The sequence below is a fragment of the Fusarium fujikuroi genome, chromosome FFUJ_chr05, assembly GCF_900079805.1.
Source record: "Fusarium fujikuroi IMI 58289 draft genome, chromosome FFUJ_chr05".
Classification (NCBI taxonomy): domain Eukaryota; kingdom Fungi; phylum Ascomycota; class Sordariomycetes; order Hypocreales; family Nectriaceae; genus Fusarium; species Fusarium fujikuroi.
In genome coordinates, this window is record NC_036626.1 from 2260830 (window position 1) to 2280995 (window position 20166).

The following is a 20166-nucleotide window of genomic DNA, read 5'->3' on the forward strand; positions in this document are numbered from 1 at the left end:
ATTATCTTGCATGAAAAAATATGCCCTTATATCTTGAAGTGTCTCGAGTGATGTAGCGTTTATAATTAACCACGGCGATTTATTGATATTAAAATCGGTCAAGAAGTTGAGCATTTCATAACATGGGAATGGCGGGAGAGAGTGGCTTAGTACTTTTGAAATTAATGCATATTAACTTAACAGTTTCACTAGATCTTCTAAACTATATAGAATTCTTGCTTTCTTTAATGGTGTATATATTCACTATAAAAGTACCCTAGTAGCCCCCTGCTGATGTTATTAGAACCGCTTACTAAGTCGCCTATTACGCTGATCCTGAAATTGGTCAAAAGTATGCCCGATGTCGGATTTACTGCCACATTCTTCTTGGAAGCCGAGTATCGTGATCGTCTCGCCCCTAATAGTACCCTCATAGTTGAGCCAGGTAAGGGGCTTCTCGTCACCTGGGGGTAGTATGGAAGATGGTAAAGAAGATGCCATAAACTTCAAGATCATCGTCCTGTGGTTCCCACGAAGAGAAGATATCCGACCAGACCACAGCTAGGATAGGTGTATCAAGAAGTGCGAGTGCACGACTATCAACCATCTCTTGCTCTTCGGCGGCACCAGCTAGCAAGGCAACAGTTCGATGCTCGGCACCCATGAAGTAGGTTGAGGCCTTGTTGGGACGATCGGGTCGCTCGTCAGGGTCGATCCCACCCACGTTCTTGTATGTCAGGTCCCGATAACCGAAACGCGTATCCACGAGGTAATCTGCGTATGGGTTCTTGAACTGATTGAGATTGGCAAGAATATCGGGCCAAGTGCGATCGAATGTTACTTCCTGGAAGGACCATGCCTTAAGGAGCCCCATGCTTTTCTTCTTAAGCTGGCTACTCACAGCAAAGGTGATGTTGTGCGTGGTAGAAGGGTCCAGTTTGATGTTGTGCTTGAACTCCAAGTTATCGATGACAAAGAGCTTTGACCAGTCAACATCGATCCGAAGACGGCGCACTTTCTCGGCTATCAAGTGGACGTGGTTGGCAAATTCTTCAGCTTTTCACCAAGAGTATCGAAATCCTTGACATGGTTCGCGAACTCTGAGATGTCCATAGCATTCAACATGCAGAAGTGTGCGAGAGAGTTGATGTCATCCGCATCGATGCTGTTGACGGTGATCGCAGTAACAACGTAGTCAAGAGGGACGATCAGATCCATGAAAGGCACAGATCGACCACCATGGCGGATGGTGAACTTGAAATGCGTGTGTGGCTGACGATAATTTCCGACTGTGATATCAAGATGCACAACTAGGCCGGCACAAGGTCCGACGCCAAGGCGTGCGACGGTACCAGCATGGAAGCCAGGGAGGAGCTGGTCATGAACACTGAGGAGAAGATGGAACCAGCCAGTGACTTGAGCCTTCATGTTGAACGTGGTTTCGTTGTTTTTTTTGTTCTCGGTCAACCGGCCGATATCAAGTCCATGCAGGGCAGGGCTGAGAGGCTTTTCGAAGGATGAGTGTTCCATGAGCACAGCACATACAGACATACGTCGCTTGCAGCCAGTCTGTGGAACTCGAATTTTTTAATGTGCGTCTTGGATAATCTGCATAATCAGATCTTCGATCTTTTTGGCGCTCAACATACAGTTTTTTGTAAGTTGTATATATTGAAGCTTGGACGGCGGCAATGATCCATAAGATCCTCTCTCATAATTGCCTCGAGACACGCGGCTTTCATCTCCGGATCCTCAGGACGAGGGGGAAGCAGAGGGGGATAGTAATACATCGGCAATATCGCGAGAGAATCACAAGTGGTTGACATCAAATGCGGAAGTAGAGTAAAATAGAGTGGTTATAGAATGGTTATAAAGTGATTATAAAGTGATTATAGAGTGAAGCAGAGTGAAGCAGAGTGAAGTAAAGTGAAGTAGAGTAAAGTAGAGTGAAATAGAGTGAAGTAGAGTAAAGCAGAGTGATATGCAGTAAAGATTTATGCTGTAAAATTATATATAAACGCGAGTGATGATGATATGTGGGTGAGGAGAAGAGGAGAGGAGAAGAAGCAAGAGGAATGCGGTTTTAAATAACGCGGTGCTCAGGCAATGATGAATAAAAATTGGAGAGTAGGTAAACAATAACAAGAGGGAGAATGAATCACTGGGAAGGTGAGAGAATGTTGAAGGCTTCGGTAGGTGACACTGTCGGGCAGCTGGCGGCTGTTAGCAGGTGTATAAAAAAAATCCGGCCGTCAACCCCTGAGGACTCCTCCAGGGGAGGGTGCAACTGACGACCGGCGAGGAACTCTCATACATCACATCCGAATGCATGCCCTGGTTATCGTAATATGGCATCTTAAGGCGTTTTGGGGTGCTGCGTTGTTTTGGTGAAGCTATTCGAACATTGTGTCTTTGCTTCGTCCAGTCTCGGCATCTGAGGTACTGCATGTACATGATGAAAATGATGGGGGATGGCGGTGCATGCTTGGTTTGGACACAGCTGCTGCTCAATTTATTCCTCCAGAAAAAATGAATTGAAAATGAGAGAAAGCAGTACCGCTGTAAACTATATATAGGGTTTTGGCTCGAATTTGACAAAAGAGAAATATGTGACCTTGTAGTGTGAGGAAAGATTACCCGGGTGGTAAACTGCGGGAGCATAAGTTTATCATAAGACTCATCATAAGTTTACTATAGGTTTACGATAAGTTTATGATAAGTTTATCCTAAAGCTCATCCTAAGACTCACCCTAAGTGAAAGCATTTGCCCTGACCGACGTTGGGATTGTGGTGCTCAACAACGATGTGACGAGGGCTCGTACAGTGTCTCCAATCCCAGAGATGGGAGTTCTCGCTGTGACCGGTCAACAGATTTCGGAAATTGGCGGGGGAGTGGTCGGCAGACAACCAAAACTTGCTCTTTGTTGGTTTGCTCGGAGCGGTCTTGAATCGGCGATGCGAAGATGTTCGCTCCAGAGTTCGGGAACGCAAGCAAGTCCATACCCGTCATATTGGATGAGCCGCTCTCCTGAGAAATTGCCATAATCTGGGTATAGTCTGGGCTATCGACAATAGACCGAAGGTCGTCAATTGAGTTTGGTGTGGCATGCTTGGGTGTGACATCTGGTGTGGCATTCTTTCGATTAGAGCGTACAACCCACACTCGAGGTCACGGCCACTCCCGGTCGGAAGGACGCGGTAGCTCAACGGCAGAGTGGTGTCATCACAGATGTCAAATGAATGAGCGCTAGGTGATGTGCTCTTGTTCAAGTTTATCAGTACCAGGACCAACAGCCAGGTGAGGGACAGCTGAACAGAAGGAAGCTTCTGAGCACGTGTCGTCATCATCGACGTCCAACCAGCCAGTGGACTCAGGCTTGTTGGAGGTAACAGGATCAGACTCAATAGCAACAGTGAGCTTGGGTTCATGCTGCCGAGTCTCGCCAACATCGCCAGAAACGATAGCAGTTACGAGCTTCATGGCAGTGGTAGTCTTTCCAGAGCCAGGACCACCAGTGACAAACGCATAACCATATGGAGTCTCCTTGAGGCCTTCCACTAGAGTTTGAACCTCACCATCAAATTTTCCTTCAAGGTAAGCGCGAGTGAGGCCAGGAAACCTGATGTGAAAGCTAAGCATCTGAGGCTCAGTGGAAGTTATGACTACCTTCCAGAAGCCACCAACAACAGTCTCATTAACTGCTTCAGCGCGAGCATTGATGTTGGCGATCGCATCGCACTCGGTACGCGCTGTTGTATCATCAGGAGGGTGGTACAAATTGACCTCCATGCCAGGATAATTTGGCACGGCAATAGTCGCAGGAACCTGGGTCTTGGTTTCCTTGTCATAATAGCCGGCAGTAAATAGACCATTGAGGAAACTGTGGATTTTGCCAGATGGTCTCAACGTCCTCATTTGGAAGTCTAGATAGGGCTTCGAGAAACCTGGGGGCCAGTTGACCTGTCTACCGGTATGCAGATAGTAGAGAGCCAGGTTGGAATGCGTACCGTGAGGGAGGGGCAAAGCAATTGCGAGAAACTCATATCCTCTATCCGAGCGAGCCCCAGAGACGACCATGGTGGAATTCTCACGAACCCAAGTGCTCAGGCGTCTGTACCAGACGTGATCGTCTTCTCATGTCTGGCGTCGAAGCTCTACGGCCTGTGTCTCAGCAGTCGTTGCACGTTGAATAGAAGGAGGCTGATTTAGTAGATCGATAACAGCCTTGGTAGATAGGCTCAGCGGCTGTTTCAACGAATGCTTGCAGACATTTCTCTTCTAATACGGCCATTTCTCCTTATTGGGCGGGTGGTCGGCGAGCTGATGATAGTCAAGCATAATGAATAATGTATATATATATAATATGCTCCGAAACTTGCTAAGATATAATCAGATGGAGAGGAACCCTCGGATTATATACTAAGAATGTTTCCTCCTTGCATACCTTTGTGTTTGTGGGGAGGTTTGTTGCTGGCTATGACTCTGCCACGACATCCAATTGATCCTCTTGATGGCCATCGGGGTATTAGGATGATATTATCTGTGTGAAAACTGGCCAGAAAGAAACAAAGCTCTGTTATCGTCTTGTGAAGAGTTTAGGTAAAGAAGCCAGCGTTTGCAAAGGGTCTTATGAAGAGTTTCGGATGTGGCTGCATAAGATGCCTAAGCCATGTTTGTTGGGGTGAAAGTGTTTGCTAAGACTTTGATGAGTCACTATAGAAGTGAAGCTGGCAAGCACTGACAGGCACTGGCAAATGAAATACACAAATGAGCTTTGCTAAATAGGTAGGTAGGTAGGTAATACTTGAGTGTAGGCCCTAGCATAACCCCCCTGAAAGCTCACGGGGGTTTCAGATGAGCAGCAAAGCTGACGGCTGCCAACACTGACCAATTGTTATACCAACAGCCTTTTAAAAACAATTCATACAATTACCTTAGGTAGTAAAGAGCAAAAGATTGTGGGAGGTGGAAATCACAGATTTGGCCTTGCCGTTCACCACCTTTTCCCTCTTCGCAACTTCAATATCCGTCAGGTGTTAACGCCTCTCACTTGTTAACATCTCCACCAAACTGCCCAGCATCCCCCCCGATTAACTAATGACCAAAAAGGCTTCAAGGCTGTGTTCCCTAGTTGCACTCGTGGGTTTGAGATACTCCGTGTCTGCACCCAGTACGTCTCAAATGGGAGGATACGGGTTTGCTTTTGTTTGTGTCTAACGTGAGATCCAGGAATTTGTTCTCGGCCATGGACAACTATCCCTCTCTTGACGCCGACAGAAGACTCTTTGTTCACAAAGCTGTTTGATGCCTTCTATCCAGGCTCGACGGCCGTCAACCCTGACATGAAAAAAGAGTTGAAGCAGGCCTGTCTCTGAGCCTGTGATCAAGGCTGATGTAGCCTAGCAAGCTACGGATTTACTTGCTGAAATCGAAGGCATCAAGGGTTTCAGCGTTCTCGCTCTCGATTGGGTCGCTGAGGACGAAGTACCTACTCTTTCGATTGAGTATGATGAGCCCTTGGGTAACGAGTGCCAGAAAGCAACTAATTTTAAATGTCCGGATGAGGCATCTGGGAAACCCCTCCAGTACAGACTCGCTCACTGCACGAGTTGCTTGGAATGTTGGTCAGAACAAGCTCGTCGGTGATGCAGTTCGTCGCTCAGCGGCGAAGTTCCCATTGAAAGTTATTGTTCGTGTTCTGCCCTAGCATAAGGAGTTCGCCAACCCCAACCTTGTGTAGTTGCATCAGTCTCAGAGTCTACTCGCAAGATTGCTACTGATAATGAGAAACTGGCCGGACACCTTGTCGGCATGGCGAGAGAAGAAGCAGGATCCCGATGCATATGCCATCAATCTTGTAAAGCACAAGGAGGTCTTCCGCAAGCTCATGGAACACGCCATTTCCCTCATCGTTGTCGACGAAGCTGCCCAGTTGGCCGAAAACTTGTCACTCGCAGTCCATATACATCGGCGATATCCGACAACTCCCGCCCATCGCTGTTACCGTCGACCAGCAGGATTTCAATGCAATCGTCTCTCTACAGAAAAAGACCATCCTCTTCCATCGAATGGAGAACGCAGGACAAGTTCATTTCCGATTGCACCGAAACTACCGTGCATACGTCCACTCACATGAATTGGCTCAGAACATGCTCTACGGCGACCTCAGGGGGCAAGAAAACAGCGAACCTTACTGTGGGGGGTCAAAAGAAACTTAGCAAAAGTCATCCCAAACTTAGGCTATATTACCCTAAGTCTTTTTATCGTTTAGGATCGATTCATTTGGTCGGCTATTTCAACATCCCGTAGGATCGAGGTCCTGTGTTTTCTTTCCTCCCCTAGGGCGACCAAATGACAGTGGCGAATCGTAGCCACATCCCGGCCACTCGGATCTTCATGAACTGGGTGGACAAACAATTTGCACGCTTCCATACCAAGCCCATCCACCATCCTAATTCGCCCCGGCAGCTGTTCGGAGACAGTCTGTGGCACCTCATACTACAATGAGGGCTACGCCAACTTCGTCATCCAGCTGATTATCCAGTTTTATCGACAGCCAAATCCCATCCACGTGTGAGACGCGTCGCGAAGAGCTTCAGTTCTTATCCTCACAGCTTATGCTTCGCAGAAGAACAAATACCAGTACTTGTTGAATGAGGTTACAGCCGCTGAACTTCCCAAGTCACTTGTCGATGTTCGTACCATTATTGATGACTCTTTCAGTCCCGAGGCTGACCAAGTCTTTATCGATCTCATTTGAAGATCTCGGGCGCAGTTCATAAGAGCCAAGTTCAAGAAGCAGATCCCGATCTCTCCTGGTGTATGGCAGCTAACACTGCCTTCTTTAGCCGGTGCGAGCTTCAGTGATCTATCCTGGGAACTGTCAACTATGGTGTGGATGATGACTACATGCCAGACCAGGAAGATAATCGTGATGATGACTCTGATGGAACTGGCCGCCTTTAAGTTGCACGCCAGTCCAATACTGATCAAAGATCACAAGCTGCAACTATCTAAGATGACGTCTCGAGCCATTTCAACGACATTGGTTCTGACGAGGAGTCTCTGACATACAGTACTGTCCTTGTCAAATCCAGTCATGCCCGCAAGGCGGTGATCCTCAGAGAACTCGAGAAACTCTGTATGATCGAGTGGGCTCAAGAGGCAAGTAAAACACCCCTGGTTTCGCGGGCGACGACAGAAGAGCACAAATCATAATCATTCTCAAGGATCTCTATGAAAGTGACCAGCCCCAGATTCTACGAATTGGATTGTCCATCTTCGTGCGGAGGTGCAAATGAAACTTGATACTTTCGGCTCCACTCGCTTAAATATACAGTTGTATGTATGGCACTCTGGATGATGACAGATGCTTCTCAAGTGTCTTCATGGGGCTGCCTCTCGATGACATTGTTGATTCGACCTGACAACGCTGAAGAGTCCAAGGGCGGAAACAGTATCTCAAACCCCGCCAATGCCTAGGCCAACTTCGCGGTACAGCTCGTCGTCCAGCTCTATCGAGATGCAGCTCTCGTCGAGGCTCGTGACTTGTCCAGGCGCGCGTCTGTTCTCATCCTGACTCCATACAAAGAACAAAAACGTCTGTATGATCTCTTGCTGCGACAATTGACCGAGGCCGAAGTCCCTAAGGATCTGGTTGAAGTCCGAACTGTTGACGACTCACCCAGTCATGAAGCGGATGTCGTCATCCTCGACTTGGCGCGCACCGTAAAGAAGGGTTTCGTCAACGAGGCCCCTCGCATGAATGTCGCTACGACTCGTGCTCGTCTTGGCCAATTCGTGATTGGTCCGGGCAAGAAGACTCCCCTTGAGTGGCCCTTGAACCACCTCGTTGCTTTCCTCGAGGAACGAAGTGCAGTCATCAATCTCAAAGACCGCTGCCGTTGGTACTTTATGTGCAACAACTGCTGTCAGCCCGGTCACATTGCTACCGAGTGCAAATTCAAGCCGAAGTGTGTTCGGTGCGATGGAGCATCCCATGTGACTCGCAACTGTCCTCGCGTGGAGGAGGACGCGATCTCGACATCCGCATCCGAACCGATCACTGCTGACGATGGCATTCAGCGAGATGTTCTCAACCATCCACGTGTCAACTTCTCCGACTCGAAGCGATCCAAGAAGAACAGCACCACTCGTGAGGAAGCGTTTGCTAAGCCCGACAAACACAAGGACGCTATGCGCAAAGCCTTTCGCAATGCTATGCGAGGGATTCGTAAGGTCAAGAAGGACCAGGGCGTCCAGGATGTTGAGACTGACGAGCATGATCAGGTGGGCGACGATGGAGCTGACGATGGTGTCTGGTAAACGGCAGATGGATTGTCATGATATGTATGAGTTTTTATTATTATTAAAAAAAACGGTGAACAGGTACAAGGGATTAGGGATAGTCAGATGGTATGCTAACTAATATATACACATGCATATATATCTTTTGGGGTGTCGTGATGCATATTGTTCACGTAGTGCTTCATCTCCTGACTGCGATGTACAAACGCCAAGCATGGTAGATGTATTTTCCTATGCCACTTGAGATGACAGCAGTCAGTATTATGGTCTTGGAATCTATAGTCGTTAATAACCCTTTAATTCTCAATGCTACCCGAAGTGATACTCCCATTCCAATGCATCCATAATTCCCATTCCCGAAATGAGTGCTGCCCCATTTTGTCGTTCCTGTGAAATTGCCCAAAACACCAAATGACGGAACCCGATTTCGACCCATTTCCTTTTAACCGGAAGCATGATATCGCAAAGAAACAAAACCCAGCAAACAGAAGGGAGAAAACAGAAGGGAGAAAACGGAAAACGGAAAAGGAAAAAGAAGTCCGAGTCTCAAAAATCTCAAATGTGGTCAGTTTCCCTGTAATACCTACCAATAAACCCATTTCCCAGTCATGTCAAACCCAGCATTCGTTAGTATCGAAACTTCAAGTGAAGGGGACTGCAAGCGATTAAGGAGCGGCCATTCTCTGCGCGCACATCGCTCTATGTGCCTCAATCTTCGCATTGTGGCATCGTCGACATCCCGGATCAGCGGCTTCGCCATAAGGCCCCTGAGCAGATGGACGTCACCGAGCGGGAAGGCTGAGCCCTTTGCCTTAGCCTCAGCGAACTTTCGTAGCATAGAGCGACCCCGTAGCGATAGTAGTAAGGTCGCGGTTGAAAGACTTCATTGCGTCCCCCCCGGATAAATCGTGTCTGAACTTGGCTTCGAATTCGGCTCGAGTCATGTCCCAGTCAGGCTGGAGTAAAACCTTGTCAAAGGCACCGATCTTTCCTTTCGCATCTTTCTAGCTGAACTGCAGAGAAAACGCCTTGTTAATAGTAACAGTGTAATATGCCGGTTGACCTTTCTTGAGAGCTTCGTCTTGCTTGGGTAGTTCACCGTCCCATTCACCGGCCCTTCTCTGGCCCTTGTTACTCCTGGAATGAATTAGACAAATCAGAATCGGCCAAGGTATACTACCAGACTTCATTAGGGGTGCTAGATCGAGACTCACGTTGCGTTGGCGGCTTAGATGATGTTTTGCGTTTACCCAAGTCCAAGTCCAAGTCCAAGTCCTCCTTCCAGACGCCGGCTGGCGCTCCAATCCGGATTATCGCGGGAGAGCGAGGTTCAGCAGGAAAGTAGATGGGATTCATATCCGAAAGATCCTAGTTTCGATATATTTCATGCATCAAGCCCAGCTTCATGTCAAGGGTAACGGAGATCATCCTAATTAAATCAAAATTCATCACAAGTTCTTCTAAAAGCCAAAAATTTAGGATAGCCTTAGGATAGCTTTATCATAAATATTTTTATGATGTTTCTGCTCCACCTTCTGAACTGAATGGGAGATTTGATGGCAAATAGAGTTAGATACTGCTGCATGTTTGCAAACTCTCTGTTCTACAGGAGGACGCGAGCGACAAACTTGTCGGAGCACTGCTTTATGCTTGACGCAGTTGACGGCGAAGGCATCAGAGTCTTCCTCGCCTCGTTCCAGGCTGCGATAGCCCCCTACCAAGTTTGCTTGTCAGCTTGCGCGATGCCACGAGCAAACTCAGAGAGATATGGAAAGACACGCACCGGGTGGCTGTTTTTCAAATTGGCGAGCTCTGAAGGTATCGAGATGGCGAGCCATTGCCACGTCGACATTGGAGGCGATAGAGTGACCCCGGGTCTGGGTCATAACAGGCTTCGCATCGATCACACGTCAGAGATTGCCAGACTCTTGTTTCTGGCAGGACGCGGACAAGCACCTTGTCAGGGCAGGCCTTGGATGCTCGGCGAGCAGCATCGTCTGCCAGCTTGTTCTAGCCTGCAGTCCAAGCAACCTTTGCGGTAATAGGAGTGGATTCGAGCCCAACTAGCCAACCTTGGACTGGAACTTCGGTGCCTTCTGGTACCCGTTAGGCGCCGGGTTGTTGTACCCTGTGATGGGAGCCACAGTTGGTTCATTGACCGGATCATTGATGCCAGGAACTCCAAAGCCCTTGTCGCCATGGACATGCTGGAAAAGATCAAGAACCTGTTGAGCGACAGCGGATGTCTTGACCATTTTCGTGTCGCTGTTGTGCCAAGCAGAGGAGGCTTTCTCTTCAGCGACACAGAAGGCGTGATTACATTGCGAGTGATACGGTCAACCTGCTTGGCAGAAAGGGCATGCTTTGAAGGGTACATCGATTGAGAGTTCTCGGGGTGAGTTTTGCATCCCATTCCGGAAATATATGAGCACTTACGAAGTATCAGTATGATCCATTGTTCTCATTGCGATTCTGTTAGTTCACCTTTGAGCTTCTCCATGTGACGGAATCGATCAGAGCAGCATGTTTTCTGCTGCCTGTGATGACTTGTCGTATCATATGCTGTAGACGAATAGCCTGCTGGGGACTCACTTCCCTGCCATCATCCGCATAGCATGCGCAAAGATATTCTGAAAGTTTCTGGAGAAGACAACACCAAAATTATACGATCTCTCCGCTTGGATTTATCGAGAAACTACTCCGCGTCATATAAAGCGTGCAAGAGCTGAGAGTCCGCCTATCGTGCTAGATCAGATAGTGCTCTTGAAGCGTTTCGAGGAAATCCTACCATCGAAATTGATTATCGCCTCAGCGAAGCATTACTGCATCAACAATTCTTCGTGGACCACAAAAAGCTCCTGTCCAGTAAATCCCCCACTGCCGAGTGCAAGAGGTCTCTGCTCCAGGTACGAGTTTCGAAGGATCTTTATGCCGTCCTCAAGGTCCACGGCAACGAGGACGTTCAAAGTTTTGCTTTGAGAGATCAGTCCATAAATAAAGAAAAGAAGAGATATGAACAAGTGAGAAAATATCAGAGGCCAAAAGAAAAAGAAGAAAGTGGGGAAGAAGTGGCCATGTAAAGTCAGGGGGCACTTGCTTGCCAGCGATTCACCCAAGTGCCTAAATACAGCATGGCAAATATGTTATTCCAATACTAGGTCGGTCCTTTCCCTTGCTTGCCTGCCTGGGACCCGGAGCATAAGAAAGCTTCTGACTTTGAGCACGGCCTGACCTTGGGGATAAAGCCATTGAAAGATGGTTGGTCTCTTGAGGGATACATGCAGTTACATATGCCCATGGCAAACAAATACAGTACTCAAAACACATACACATACAAGAAACTGAATGTGATCAAACCAAATCGGATATCTAGGCGCGGTGTGCACCAGAGTGAATAAGTCGTATGGCGTAGATATAGCGATTCCATGAATATCAACCTCACACATCTAACATTCAATCTTTCGGCCGGTCTTCCGAGCGCAAGCCTAAGCCTCGTACTAAGTTCACATCCAAATACTCCCATTTTAATCCGCCGTAACGCCACGCGCAATGCAAACTGAGCCCAGCAACCTCGGGATATAATACCACACACTTCGTGCCTGTCCATTAGAGCGTCCCGACCATTAGGCTCTCAAGCATACCCCCGGTTTGGCATGCTACCTGGGCTCTCTCCACCTCGACCCTGACTCGGCGGTGTAAAGTCCTAAAGCCTTCATGCAGCTCTGCTGAACCACCCACGAACTCTGCGTAGAGCTCGAGAAGGTGGAGACCAACCTCCACGCAGACGCTAACATAACGGGGGTCGCAGATGTGACTGCAAACCCATTTCAAGATGGGCTGAACTGTGTGCTCGTCTCGAGACTCCAAGGCATCTTGGAGAGCGCTGCGATGGCGGAGGGCCAGGAGTAGGGTGAGCACGTTGAGGGGGGAATGCTCAGGGGAGTCTTTGTCAAGGACTTGATCGAGTGCACGCGCATATCGAGCATGTCGCAGGTCACTCTGCCACGGGCGCTCTTTCTTCTTGTACGCGCGAGACTCGTTGGCGATGACAACATCGGCCCCCTCGCCAACCATATCCAACTTCTTTGCAGCAGTAACTCTCCTCTTCCGCTTCTTACGTTTGGCGTCATGGGCTTCAATGGTTCCAGCAACCAGAGCAGCCATTTCCTTCTCCCGTTCGGCTTCTCTGTTGGCCTCGGCTCCAGTGAGGCGGGTTCGCACACTAAGAACACCGGACTGCATACCAACTGCTAGATGTCGGTCGCTTGAATCGGCATCATCACTGGACGGGATAACCTTGACAGACAGGACGGGAGATTGATACTTGGTGCTCGAGACAACGTTCCATCCAGTCGTTTCGAAGACTTTAACATGACCCTCAAGGCCACCACTGACAAGTCGTCGACCATTGGACGCGAGGCTGAGAGAAGTGACTGTCTTCTGGTGGTTGGTAATCATGTGCAGAGGGCGTGCGGCAACAAGGTCGAGAACGCTGATCGATTCACCCGCAGCTGCAAGAACTGCGGTTCCGGTAGGCATAGACAGCACGTCTTCAATAGGCGCAACGTGCTTGAAAGTCATGACCGCACTGTTGCTTCCTGCCCTGGGGTCCCAGAGCTTGACGGTCGAGTCGTAGCTTCCGGAGACAATCATGTTGGACATAGTGCCAGGCATGAAGTTGGCACATCGAACGTAATCTGAGTGACCAACAAATGTAGTCGTCGGGTCGTTGCTTGGGAGATCCCAAAGTCGCACAGTTTTATCGTCGCTTGCGCTCAGCAAGGTCGTCAGCTCAGTCGGTGAGAACTTGGTTGTCCAGACTGGCTGCTTATGCTGCGTCCATGTCTTGAGGATCGCCCTAGAATTGACATCGAAGACTTGAATCTTTCCCGTATCATCACCAGCCGCCAGTACCCTTCCATCTTTCCTGATCTCGCCGCTACGTGCAACGTCGCCGAAGCGTGTAATAGTCTTTTGAAGCTTGCGCGTCCGATTCGAGTAGATCTGGATGCGTGTGCCTGTGGTGACTGCGAAAGAATCGTTATTGGCCGAGATGTGAACGACAGGATACGATGTTGGTGACGGAATCAGAAGTTGGTTCTTGAAGGTCTTCCAGTATCGTTGTTCCGCAGTGATTGGCGTAGGGCCTGAAGGCAGCTTAAGCTGTGGCAGAGGTCCCACCTGAGCAGCCATTGTCGAGTATCGCGATGACGGGCTTTCACTGTGGTGGTGTTTAGATTTCAACTGCCTCGAAGGTCGCTATGATTTTTTTTCCAGAACCTGATAAGATAAGGTAGGTAAAGAATTCTGATGGCTAAGATACCTAAGTACTTGAGAGCGTTTGCTAACCCCTTTTAGGTGAACATCGTTTACCTAGCATCAGCTCCACTGCCCGTAGACCCATACAATTCTCTTTTGCGACTATCCCCTGACAAAAAAAAGCCCAACTACATGCAGTGAAGATACGATGTCTACTAAAAGAGAGAACGTAAGTAAGTAACTAAAGGTATTATAGATATCTTACCTTGGGTACCCTGAGGTGTTTATATGGAGCTTCAGCAGGAAATCCATCATCAGATCCTTTGTCATATCACGTGACTAGCCTAGTCCTTGTGCTTGGTGGCAGCGAGGGCGACCGTCGAATGAAATAAATCTAAAGGTATATATGAGAATTGGTTTCTAATTTTGAACAATTTTCTTAATATGAATGCACAAAACTCCCAACGTTACCTTACGCACCCTCCCCAGTGTTGCCTTATTCCAACGCCGAAATCATTACTACGTGGATATAGTATTATACATTCCCTCTAGGTCTCGTTACCTTTGGTGATCTAATATCCTCCCCTGCGTCGGGACCTGCCTGTCCCGATATCAATTCGCTGCATCTCCTGCACTAATGCTAACTCCTGCCCTGTGCCGTTGGCACCGCTCATCATGGGCAGAGGAATCTTGGCTGGAATGGGAGGACCACCATATACACTCCGATTTTCATCTTCAAAGTCCCATGTTCCTGCACGGGGCAGGCCGCGAAGTGAAGCATTTCCATATGGAGCCCTCTCCTGGTAATTATCCTTAGAAATTGGAGCCAGTGGACTAGAGGCTGCTGGGGAGTTGCCAGCCGAAGTGCGGTTAGTGCGCTTCTGAAGACGGGTGCGACCAGCCTGGGGAGGTGTGCGTGGTTCGTCGGAGAATGAATAAGATGGGTTGACAGCGGACATCGAATGACGCCCACTTCGAGGTGGCCTTCGAGTGCTTGGAGGCATTGGTTGTGCCCCTGATAACGGAGGTCGCGACCGTGTTTCGGTGGGGGTAGACTCCGGTTGCTTCTTCTCCGGTTCAGGGGCCCATGTCTCCATAGGAAGATGGTCAGATGGATCAATCTCCCGTCCGTCGTATGTGATGATTTTCTTTGGCTCCTCGTCCAAGAAATCCGGTGATGAGCTTGCTCCGTCTTTGGACGAAACAAGACTGGGGTTCAATGCATCATATGAGTCAGGTCCAAAAGGTATATCTGACTTTCTCCTCTGATCTTCAAGTGGTGGCGCAGGACTGACCGATTTACGCTTGATCCTGTGCTGTGTGTTGGGGCTTGTGCGTGGGTCGGGCGATATGGCTCGAGGTTTCACAATTTGTTGCTCCGGTGGGTTGTAAGTGATTGACCGTCGGTTGTACGGCTGAACAGCATAAGAATGCTCGGGTGGCGGCTGGTTATATTCCTGGAACGACTCGTTCCTCGGGCGTCCTCGAGGTGGCGTGTGCATGCTGGACATGCTCTGAGAATGCTGCCTTCGGTCATGCCGGCGGTCCTCATATATGAGATCTGTCAGTTCTTGAGACTGGTTTGCATCCAAACCCGGCACGAGAGCTGCTGGGAGAGGTGGCGCAGCATAGTTATGTGGGTTTTGCCTATGCGCGACAGTCATGTCAGTCGAGTGGCCTTGGTAATGGCCTTGGCCATTCTGGGGATAATAGGAATTATCTCCAGCGTTTCTCGAATAGCCTCGACCATGAGATGGTGACACTGTCACCTGCCAGTCCTCAGGATTGTGGTAATCTTGGGGGGCGTGCGATGGCGAGTAATCGTCCCGGAATGGGGCCGGAGCAGGAACAGGAGATCGCCGCAGGACGAGAGGTGCAGGGCTGGGGTTGTCATCGAAGCAAAGCTCATCGGAACGCTGGAGCTGTGAGCCATTTTGGGCAAAGTTCTGACCAGGTGGGCCTGAGGCTTCAGGGACATCTTCAACTGTGGGCTGCATAGATCTGTAATGAGGATCATAAGTGGCGTCATAAGAGCTATGTCTTGGTAAGCCATCATAGGTGTTTGTGTTTGGCGGGATGGATTGATTGGCGGCCGGGGCTGAATCATATGCCCGAAATGCCGGGCGTCCAGGATAAGCCACCATTGACTGTCTCTGAGCTTCATGTCTCAAAACGTCATGTCTCATCTGTGGCATCTTGTTTGGTGACGTATCGAAGCTTCCTCTCGGCACAAGTTCCTGGCCTGTGCTGTTGTGTCTGCTCCTGTGGGCGGGTGGTGGTGGAGGGCGCTCATTCTCTACTGGCGAGTACTGCCTGAGATCATCCGATAATGGCGGAGGCTGCTGATAGGAGTCCTGTTGGGGAGAGTAATGGCCTCGAGGATCCATCTGATCTGGTTGAGGAGAGTATTGAACTCGAGGGTCCATCAGCTCTTGTTGTGGTGTATATCTTGAGCTATACTCCCGCTCATCGTATTGCTGGTGAGCTCCCTCGTAAGGAATCATCGACCTCCGCGACTGGCGGGGTGCCTCACGATTTGGCGTTATATACTCCTGTGGGACAGACCCATGTGGAGATGGGGGGTATTGCTCGGTGTGACGGCGCGATGAGTGGGACGGCGGTGTGTTGTACTCGACAGCTTGCAAAGGGGACTGTGTTGGGACAAAGCTTCCTGAGTGTGAGGCTTGTTTGCCGTGAGTTCGTACAGGCGTGCGGTGATCAGGACCATTAGGTGTTGCTGTAGGCGCCGCCAGGGGAGCTGCTTGGGGTGCTGTTGCTGGAGCTGGAACAGGGGCTGGAGGAGTCACAGCTGGAGCCTCACCAGTAACAGGATCGGACGGCAAAGGACGTCTCTTAACGGGTGTTCTTTGCTTAACGGATCCCTGGTCGGGTTCGTTGGGTGCTATCTGCTTTTGTTTCGGTGCAGGCTTGTCGGGCTTTGGTCGAGTATCGTAGAAAGTAATTTCAACTCGAATCTCTCCAGCATATTTGCCTTTGCAAGTTAATGTTTGCCAAAAGTCATTTTGGCCGCCCCCAGGCACGATGATTCCCCTAAGGTCTATCCAGGACTCTCCAATCAAGTCCGTCCGCTTATCGTCTGTGAAGATGGATAGCTTGAGTTGGTAGTAATCCGGGCAGTCATGGACTGTGAAACGAAGTTCTTGATCCCTATTGCACCCATTAGTCTTAACTTGCCTTCGATTAGCTCCGCGGTGCTGCTAGATCTTACCATTTTGGGGTTTGTCCACCTCTGACATCTGTCGTTGTCTTTCTGGCTTCCTTTCCTAATCTGGCTGCGCAGTAAGGGTCCTGCTTTCCGATCGTCTTGCGATTCGGCAAGTTCTTGGCCCGATCGACAATAGCGACCAGGGTTCCAATCTCAGGGCCGTCCACCGCAATGTCGGCAAAGATGCCCGCAGTGTGCGCTGCGCTCATAAGATTCTTGACCTTGGCTGCCATTACAGCTATGCGCACCGGCGCCCAAGAGAGAAAGCAGTGGAGGTTTAAAGAATGAGGTGGTTGCTAAATCCAGGCCGGGTTTGTTTGTTTACATGAACAATTGCTACTATCGACCAAAGATAGCTTGATTTGGGTAGCTCGAAAGTTGGTTGGGTCGGTGTCAGGAACGACTAATGAACTAGCGCAAAGCAAAGGCTACGCCTGGTAGATAAATTGAATCGAACAAAGATATTGGAAAGACCAGCAAATAAAGAGTTGAGAATGCGAAGGGTGAGGTTTGAAAGACCAGAAGGCGTTGACTGACAGAACCAGGCGAGGCTAGAAGGAATTCGAGAATGAGGTGGAATTAAACTTTCGAGTAGTGAACTTTCCGCTCCGGAGTGTTTGGGTTGGGGTATGAAATTAATCGAGTCAAGACTGGAAAACAAAACAGGCTGAGTAATGCAGCTAGAAGAGATGACGGAATGATAGATAGAGCTGCTCGCGACCAGAAACCGTACCAAACCGAATTGCTCTTGAGAGCCTGAGCGATCCAGAATGTTGTGGAGGAGCTGTGAGGTTAGTAAGCCCTTGGGGTTCAAGAGAGTGTGTGTTGAGAGCAAGAGAAGGAAGAAATCTTCTCTCTCTGTGACAAATGAACAGGAACGCGATGCAGCAGGATATCAAGACGTTGTATACGTCTGGCTTGCGTGTGGTTGGGGGCCGAAAGCGGTAGTCGAGTGGGGCTCTGTGGAACAATTCGAGTGGAGCCTCTGACGGGAGGCTGGGCTTGGGCTGGAAACGGGGAGGCTGGTGCAACTGCTGCAGGGGGTGAATCTACCCCTAGAGCCGCTTATTCGCCAAACACCTCTGGGGGATTTACAGGGAATCTATGCCCAGATTAACAGGGGAGTTCTAAAGTTTTGGCGCGTCCAGGGGATTGGGTCCTTGGCAGTTGTTGATAGTGACAATTGGATGGCGGATGGCAAGCAGAGACGGTGAAGTCGCGTCATGATAGGGCAAAGCCTACAGGTATCAATGCAATGCTGTCCAAGTCGATGTCTCTTCCGACCTCCCGCTCTCATCCGATTCTGGGGATCATGGATCATTCAGGGACGGAATGACTGAGGTGAAGTGGCTCCCGTGCCTTGGACAATCCAGGAACAGGCAAAAAGACGGGCAGACCCAATGGTTCCAACTGAATACGTTACCTAGCTTGCTCGCCTCGCCCAAGGAGTGACCATTCGAGCTGAACTCATGATCCTCCAATGGCTGCACTGCCTTTTACTCATCCACCACACCACATTCGGGAATATGTAGAAAATGGAAATGGTACGCGCGTGTTTGGCGAAGTCTGGTCACAGCCACACAGTTATTGCGTACATCCAATCCTCCAGATACAAACTCCCTCGGACTCCCGATTGCCAAGCCGTAGGCTGACGTTGACGTTCCACTCGCTCGATTCATTCCATATTGTTACATAGTATCCGTAACTTGGATGAACAATGATGAAGGATCTCCTGACATCCCTTGGTCAAGTGCTCAGACCATGATCGGTACGGCCTTGGTTATTTGGTTTTTCCTACCAAGTTCGCTCACCGTATGTATCGATTTTGCAAATCGAGTAGTCCCGCTCAAGCAAACAGGAACCAACCTCAGGACCTTATGAAAGCATAATCATGCGCTCCAGAGGCCCATCTAGACTACGGGCCTAAGGGCGAACCGCTGAGGCGCCCTTTAAACAAACCCAAAAGCAGAACCGGGATAATGGGCTGGACGTTGAAAGACCCCTGCTCCTCACGAGCATGTCACTCTTTCATAGTTGTTTCTCGATGTTGGAATAACGGTCCTCAACCTCTTCGAGTCCAATTGGAACAATGTCCCTGGCGAGATCGGCTCTACCGATTGACCCACTGGCTGATGCCACTAACTTAGACTCTGCATCATCCTGTTCCTTGGCTGGCTGAATTTGCTAGAAACAACTTATTTCAGCCTTTCATCATCTTGATACCGGATCGGGTTTGATGTCGCAGAATTTTTGCGGCGTTAGTAGGTACCCTGTTGCCATGGGAGATAACAACATCGTGTCACACCCCTACTGTCTCAAGTATGAACTCTTCCGATACAAGTGTGTAAGAAACAGAATTGGATTAACAACAGTATTGTTAGCGATGATGACGGTGCGGCGCAAATCAACACATACTCAATTCCAAACAGGGAGAAGGAGCATCTACGAAAAATCCAGCACGATTTTGGCGTTTGTAGTTCTATCTCGTTGCTTTCGTATATAATCGCTACCAGTCACAGCTCTTGGCAAGGAGAGCTGCCAGTTGCTCGAGATGGGCCTTGTCAACCTCGTCAAAACCGTTCAGCTCAGCGCAGTCGATGTCGACGATAGCCACCAGCTTCTTCGAACCATCGTCCTGAGTAACCACAATAGGCACGACGATCTCACTCTTGCTGTCTCCATCACAAGCAATATGTCCCGGAAACTCCTCCACGTCTCGGACTAGCTGTGTCTCTTGGGTCGCTGCCGCTGCTCCGCAAACACCTTTGCCGAACTTGATAGTCTGGCAGGCAACCTTTCCCTGGAAGGGCCCCAGAATGAGCTGCGGATCTTGAGATGATTTGTCAAGGACGTAAAAGCCTGTAGTTGAACACACACAACATGTCGTCGTTACTGGTTGTGTCTGAGACTTGGGGTTTGTGACATACCAGCCCAGTTCACATCCTTGCTTGGTGATTCCAAAGATTTATATGCGTGCCACAATAGGGAAGCAGCATTTGAAAGGTTACTGTTGAACTGTTAACCATGGCCTGAACCAGCGAGCTCTCAATCTCCATACCAGACCTGTTACAAGAATGAGTTAGAGGGTAAGTCCAATAGTTCCGGTGACCGAGATTGTTTGACGAACCCAGTTACGCTGGTCAGTGATCAGGCCCTCGGCCTGCCAGAGCACTTGCTCATAGGCGTCCTCCTTTGTTATGCCGTGGGCAAAATTCGATGCATCAGCGTGAACCTGCAGGAGCAAAATCAGTTTACGATGTGTCCATGCTTGACTTGAAAAAAACTAAAGTGTGAACACACCATCTTGCCCGTTGAAACTTTCGGATAACTTCCTCCCCACGGGACACTACGGATCAATGCAGGTTTGGAGGGATTCGATAATATAGATGAATAT

General features: G+C 49.3%; 8 protein-coding genes; 2 read left to right on the forward strand and 6 right to left on the reverse strand.

The window, feature by feature from the left end:
* Positions 1 to 439: 439 nt before the first annotated feature.
* On the reverse strand, positions 440 to 1407 carry FFUJ_07455 (uncharacterized protein; the record flags this gene model as incomplete). XM_023577710.1 has 2 exons in its annotated part: positions 440 to 1002; positions 1044 to 1407. The coding sequence occupies 2 exons, from the start codon at positions 1405 to 1407 to the stop codon at positions 440 to 442; spliced, it is 927 nt and encodes a 308-aa protein (XP_023430731.1).
* Positions 1408 to 3226: 1819 nt separating this feature from the next.
* FFUJ_07456 (uncharacterized protein) lies at positions 3227 to 4057 on the reverse strand (the record flags this gene model as incomplete). Its single annotated transcript, XM_023577711.1, has 1 exon — positions 3227 to 4057. The coding sequence occupies one exon, from the start codon at positions 4055 to 4057 to the stop codon at positions 3227 to 3229; it is 831 nt and encodes a 276-aa protein (XP_023430732.1).
* Positions 4058 to 5225: 1168 nt separating this feature from the next.
* On the forward strand, positions 5226 to 6740 carry FFUJ_07457 (uncharacterized protein; the record flags this gene model as incomplete). XM_023577712.1 has 5 exons in its annotated part: positions 5226 to 5279; positions 5384 to 5484; positions 5546 to 5669; positions 5721 to 5936; positions 6609 to 6740. 5 exons carry the CDS (start codon positions 5226 to 5228, stop codon positions 6738 to 6740), a joined length of 627 nt encoding a protein of 208 aa, XP_023430733.1.
* Positions 6741 to 7384: 644 nt separating this feature from the next.
* Positions 7385 to 8305, forward strand: FFUJ_07458 (uncharacterized protein; the record flags this gene model as incomplete). XM_023577713.1 has 2 exons in its annotated part: positions 7385 to 7436; positions 7509 to 8305. The coding sequence occupies 2 exons, from the start codon at positions 7385 to 7387 to the stop codon at positions 8303 to 8305; spliced, it is 849 nt and encodes a 282-aa protein (XP_023431442.1).
* A 986-nt stretch (positions 8306 to 9291) lies between these two features.
* On the reverse strand, positions 9292 to 10542 carry FFUJ_07459 (uncharacterized protein; the record flags this gene model as incomplete). XM_023577714.1 has 6 exons in its annotated part: positions 9292 to 9424; positions 9468 to 9655; positions 9916 to 10001; positions 10071 to 10179; positions 10238 to 10297; positions 10360 to 10542. The coding sequence occupies 6 exons, from the start codon at positions 10540 to 10542 to the stop codon at positions 9292 to 9294; spliced, it is 759 nt and encodes a 252-aa protein (XP_023430734.1).
* A 1351-nt stretch (positions 10543 to 11893) lies between these two features.
* On the reverse strand, positions 11894 to 13480 carry FFUJ_07460 (related to Pwp2p; the record flags this gene model as incomplete). Its single annotated transcript, XM_023577715.1, has 1 exon — positions 11894 to 13480. The coding sequence occupies one exon, from the start codon at positions 13478 to 13480 to the stop codon at positions 11894 to 11896; it is 1587 nt and encodes a 528-aa protein (XP_023430735.1).
* Positions 13481 to 14118: 638 nt separating this feature from the next.
* Positions 14119 to 17005, reverse strand: FFUJ_07461 (uncharacterized protein; the record flags this gene model as incomplete). XM_023577716.1 has 2 exons in its annotated part: positions 14119 to 16714; positions 16776 to 17005. The coding sequence occupies 2 exons, from the start codon at positions 17003 to 17005 to the stop codon at positions 14119 to 14121; spliced, it is 2826 nt and encodes a 941-aa protein (XP_023430736.1).
* Positions 17006 to 19278: 2273 nt separating this feature from the next.
* On the reverse strand, positions 19279 to 20075 carry FFUJ_07462 (related to Free methionine-R-sulfoxide reductase; the record flags this gene model as incomplete). XM_023577718.1 has 4 exons in its annotated part: positions 19279 to 19631; positions 19700 to 19787; positions 19900 to 20004; positions 20073 to 20075. The coding sequence occupies 4 exons, from the start codon at positions 20073 to 20075 to the stop codon at positions 19279 to 19281; spliced, it is 549 nt and encodes a 182-aa protein (XP_023431502.1).
* Positions 20076 to 20166: the final 91 nt, after the last annotated feature.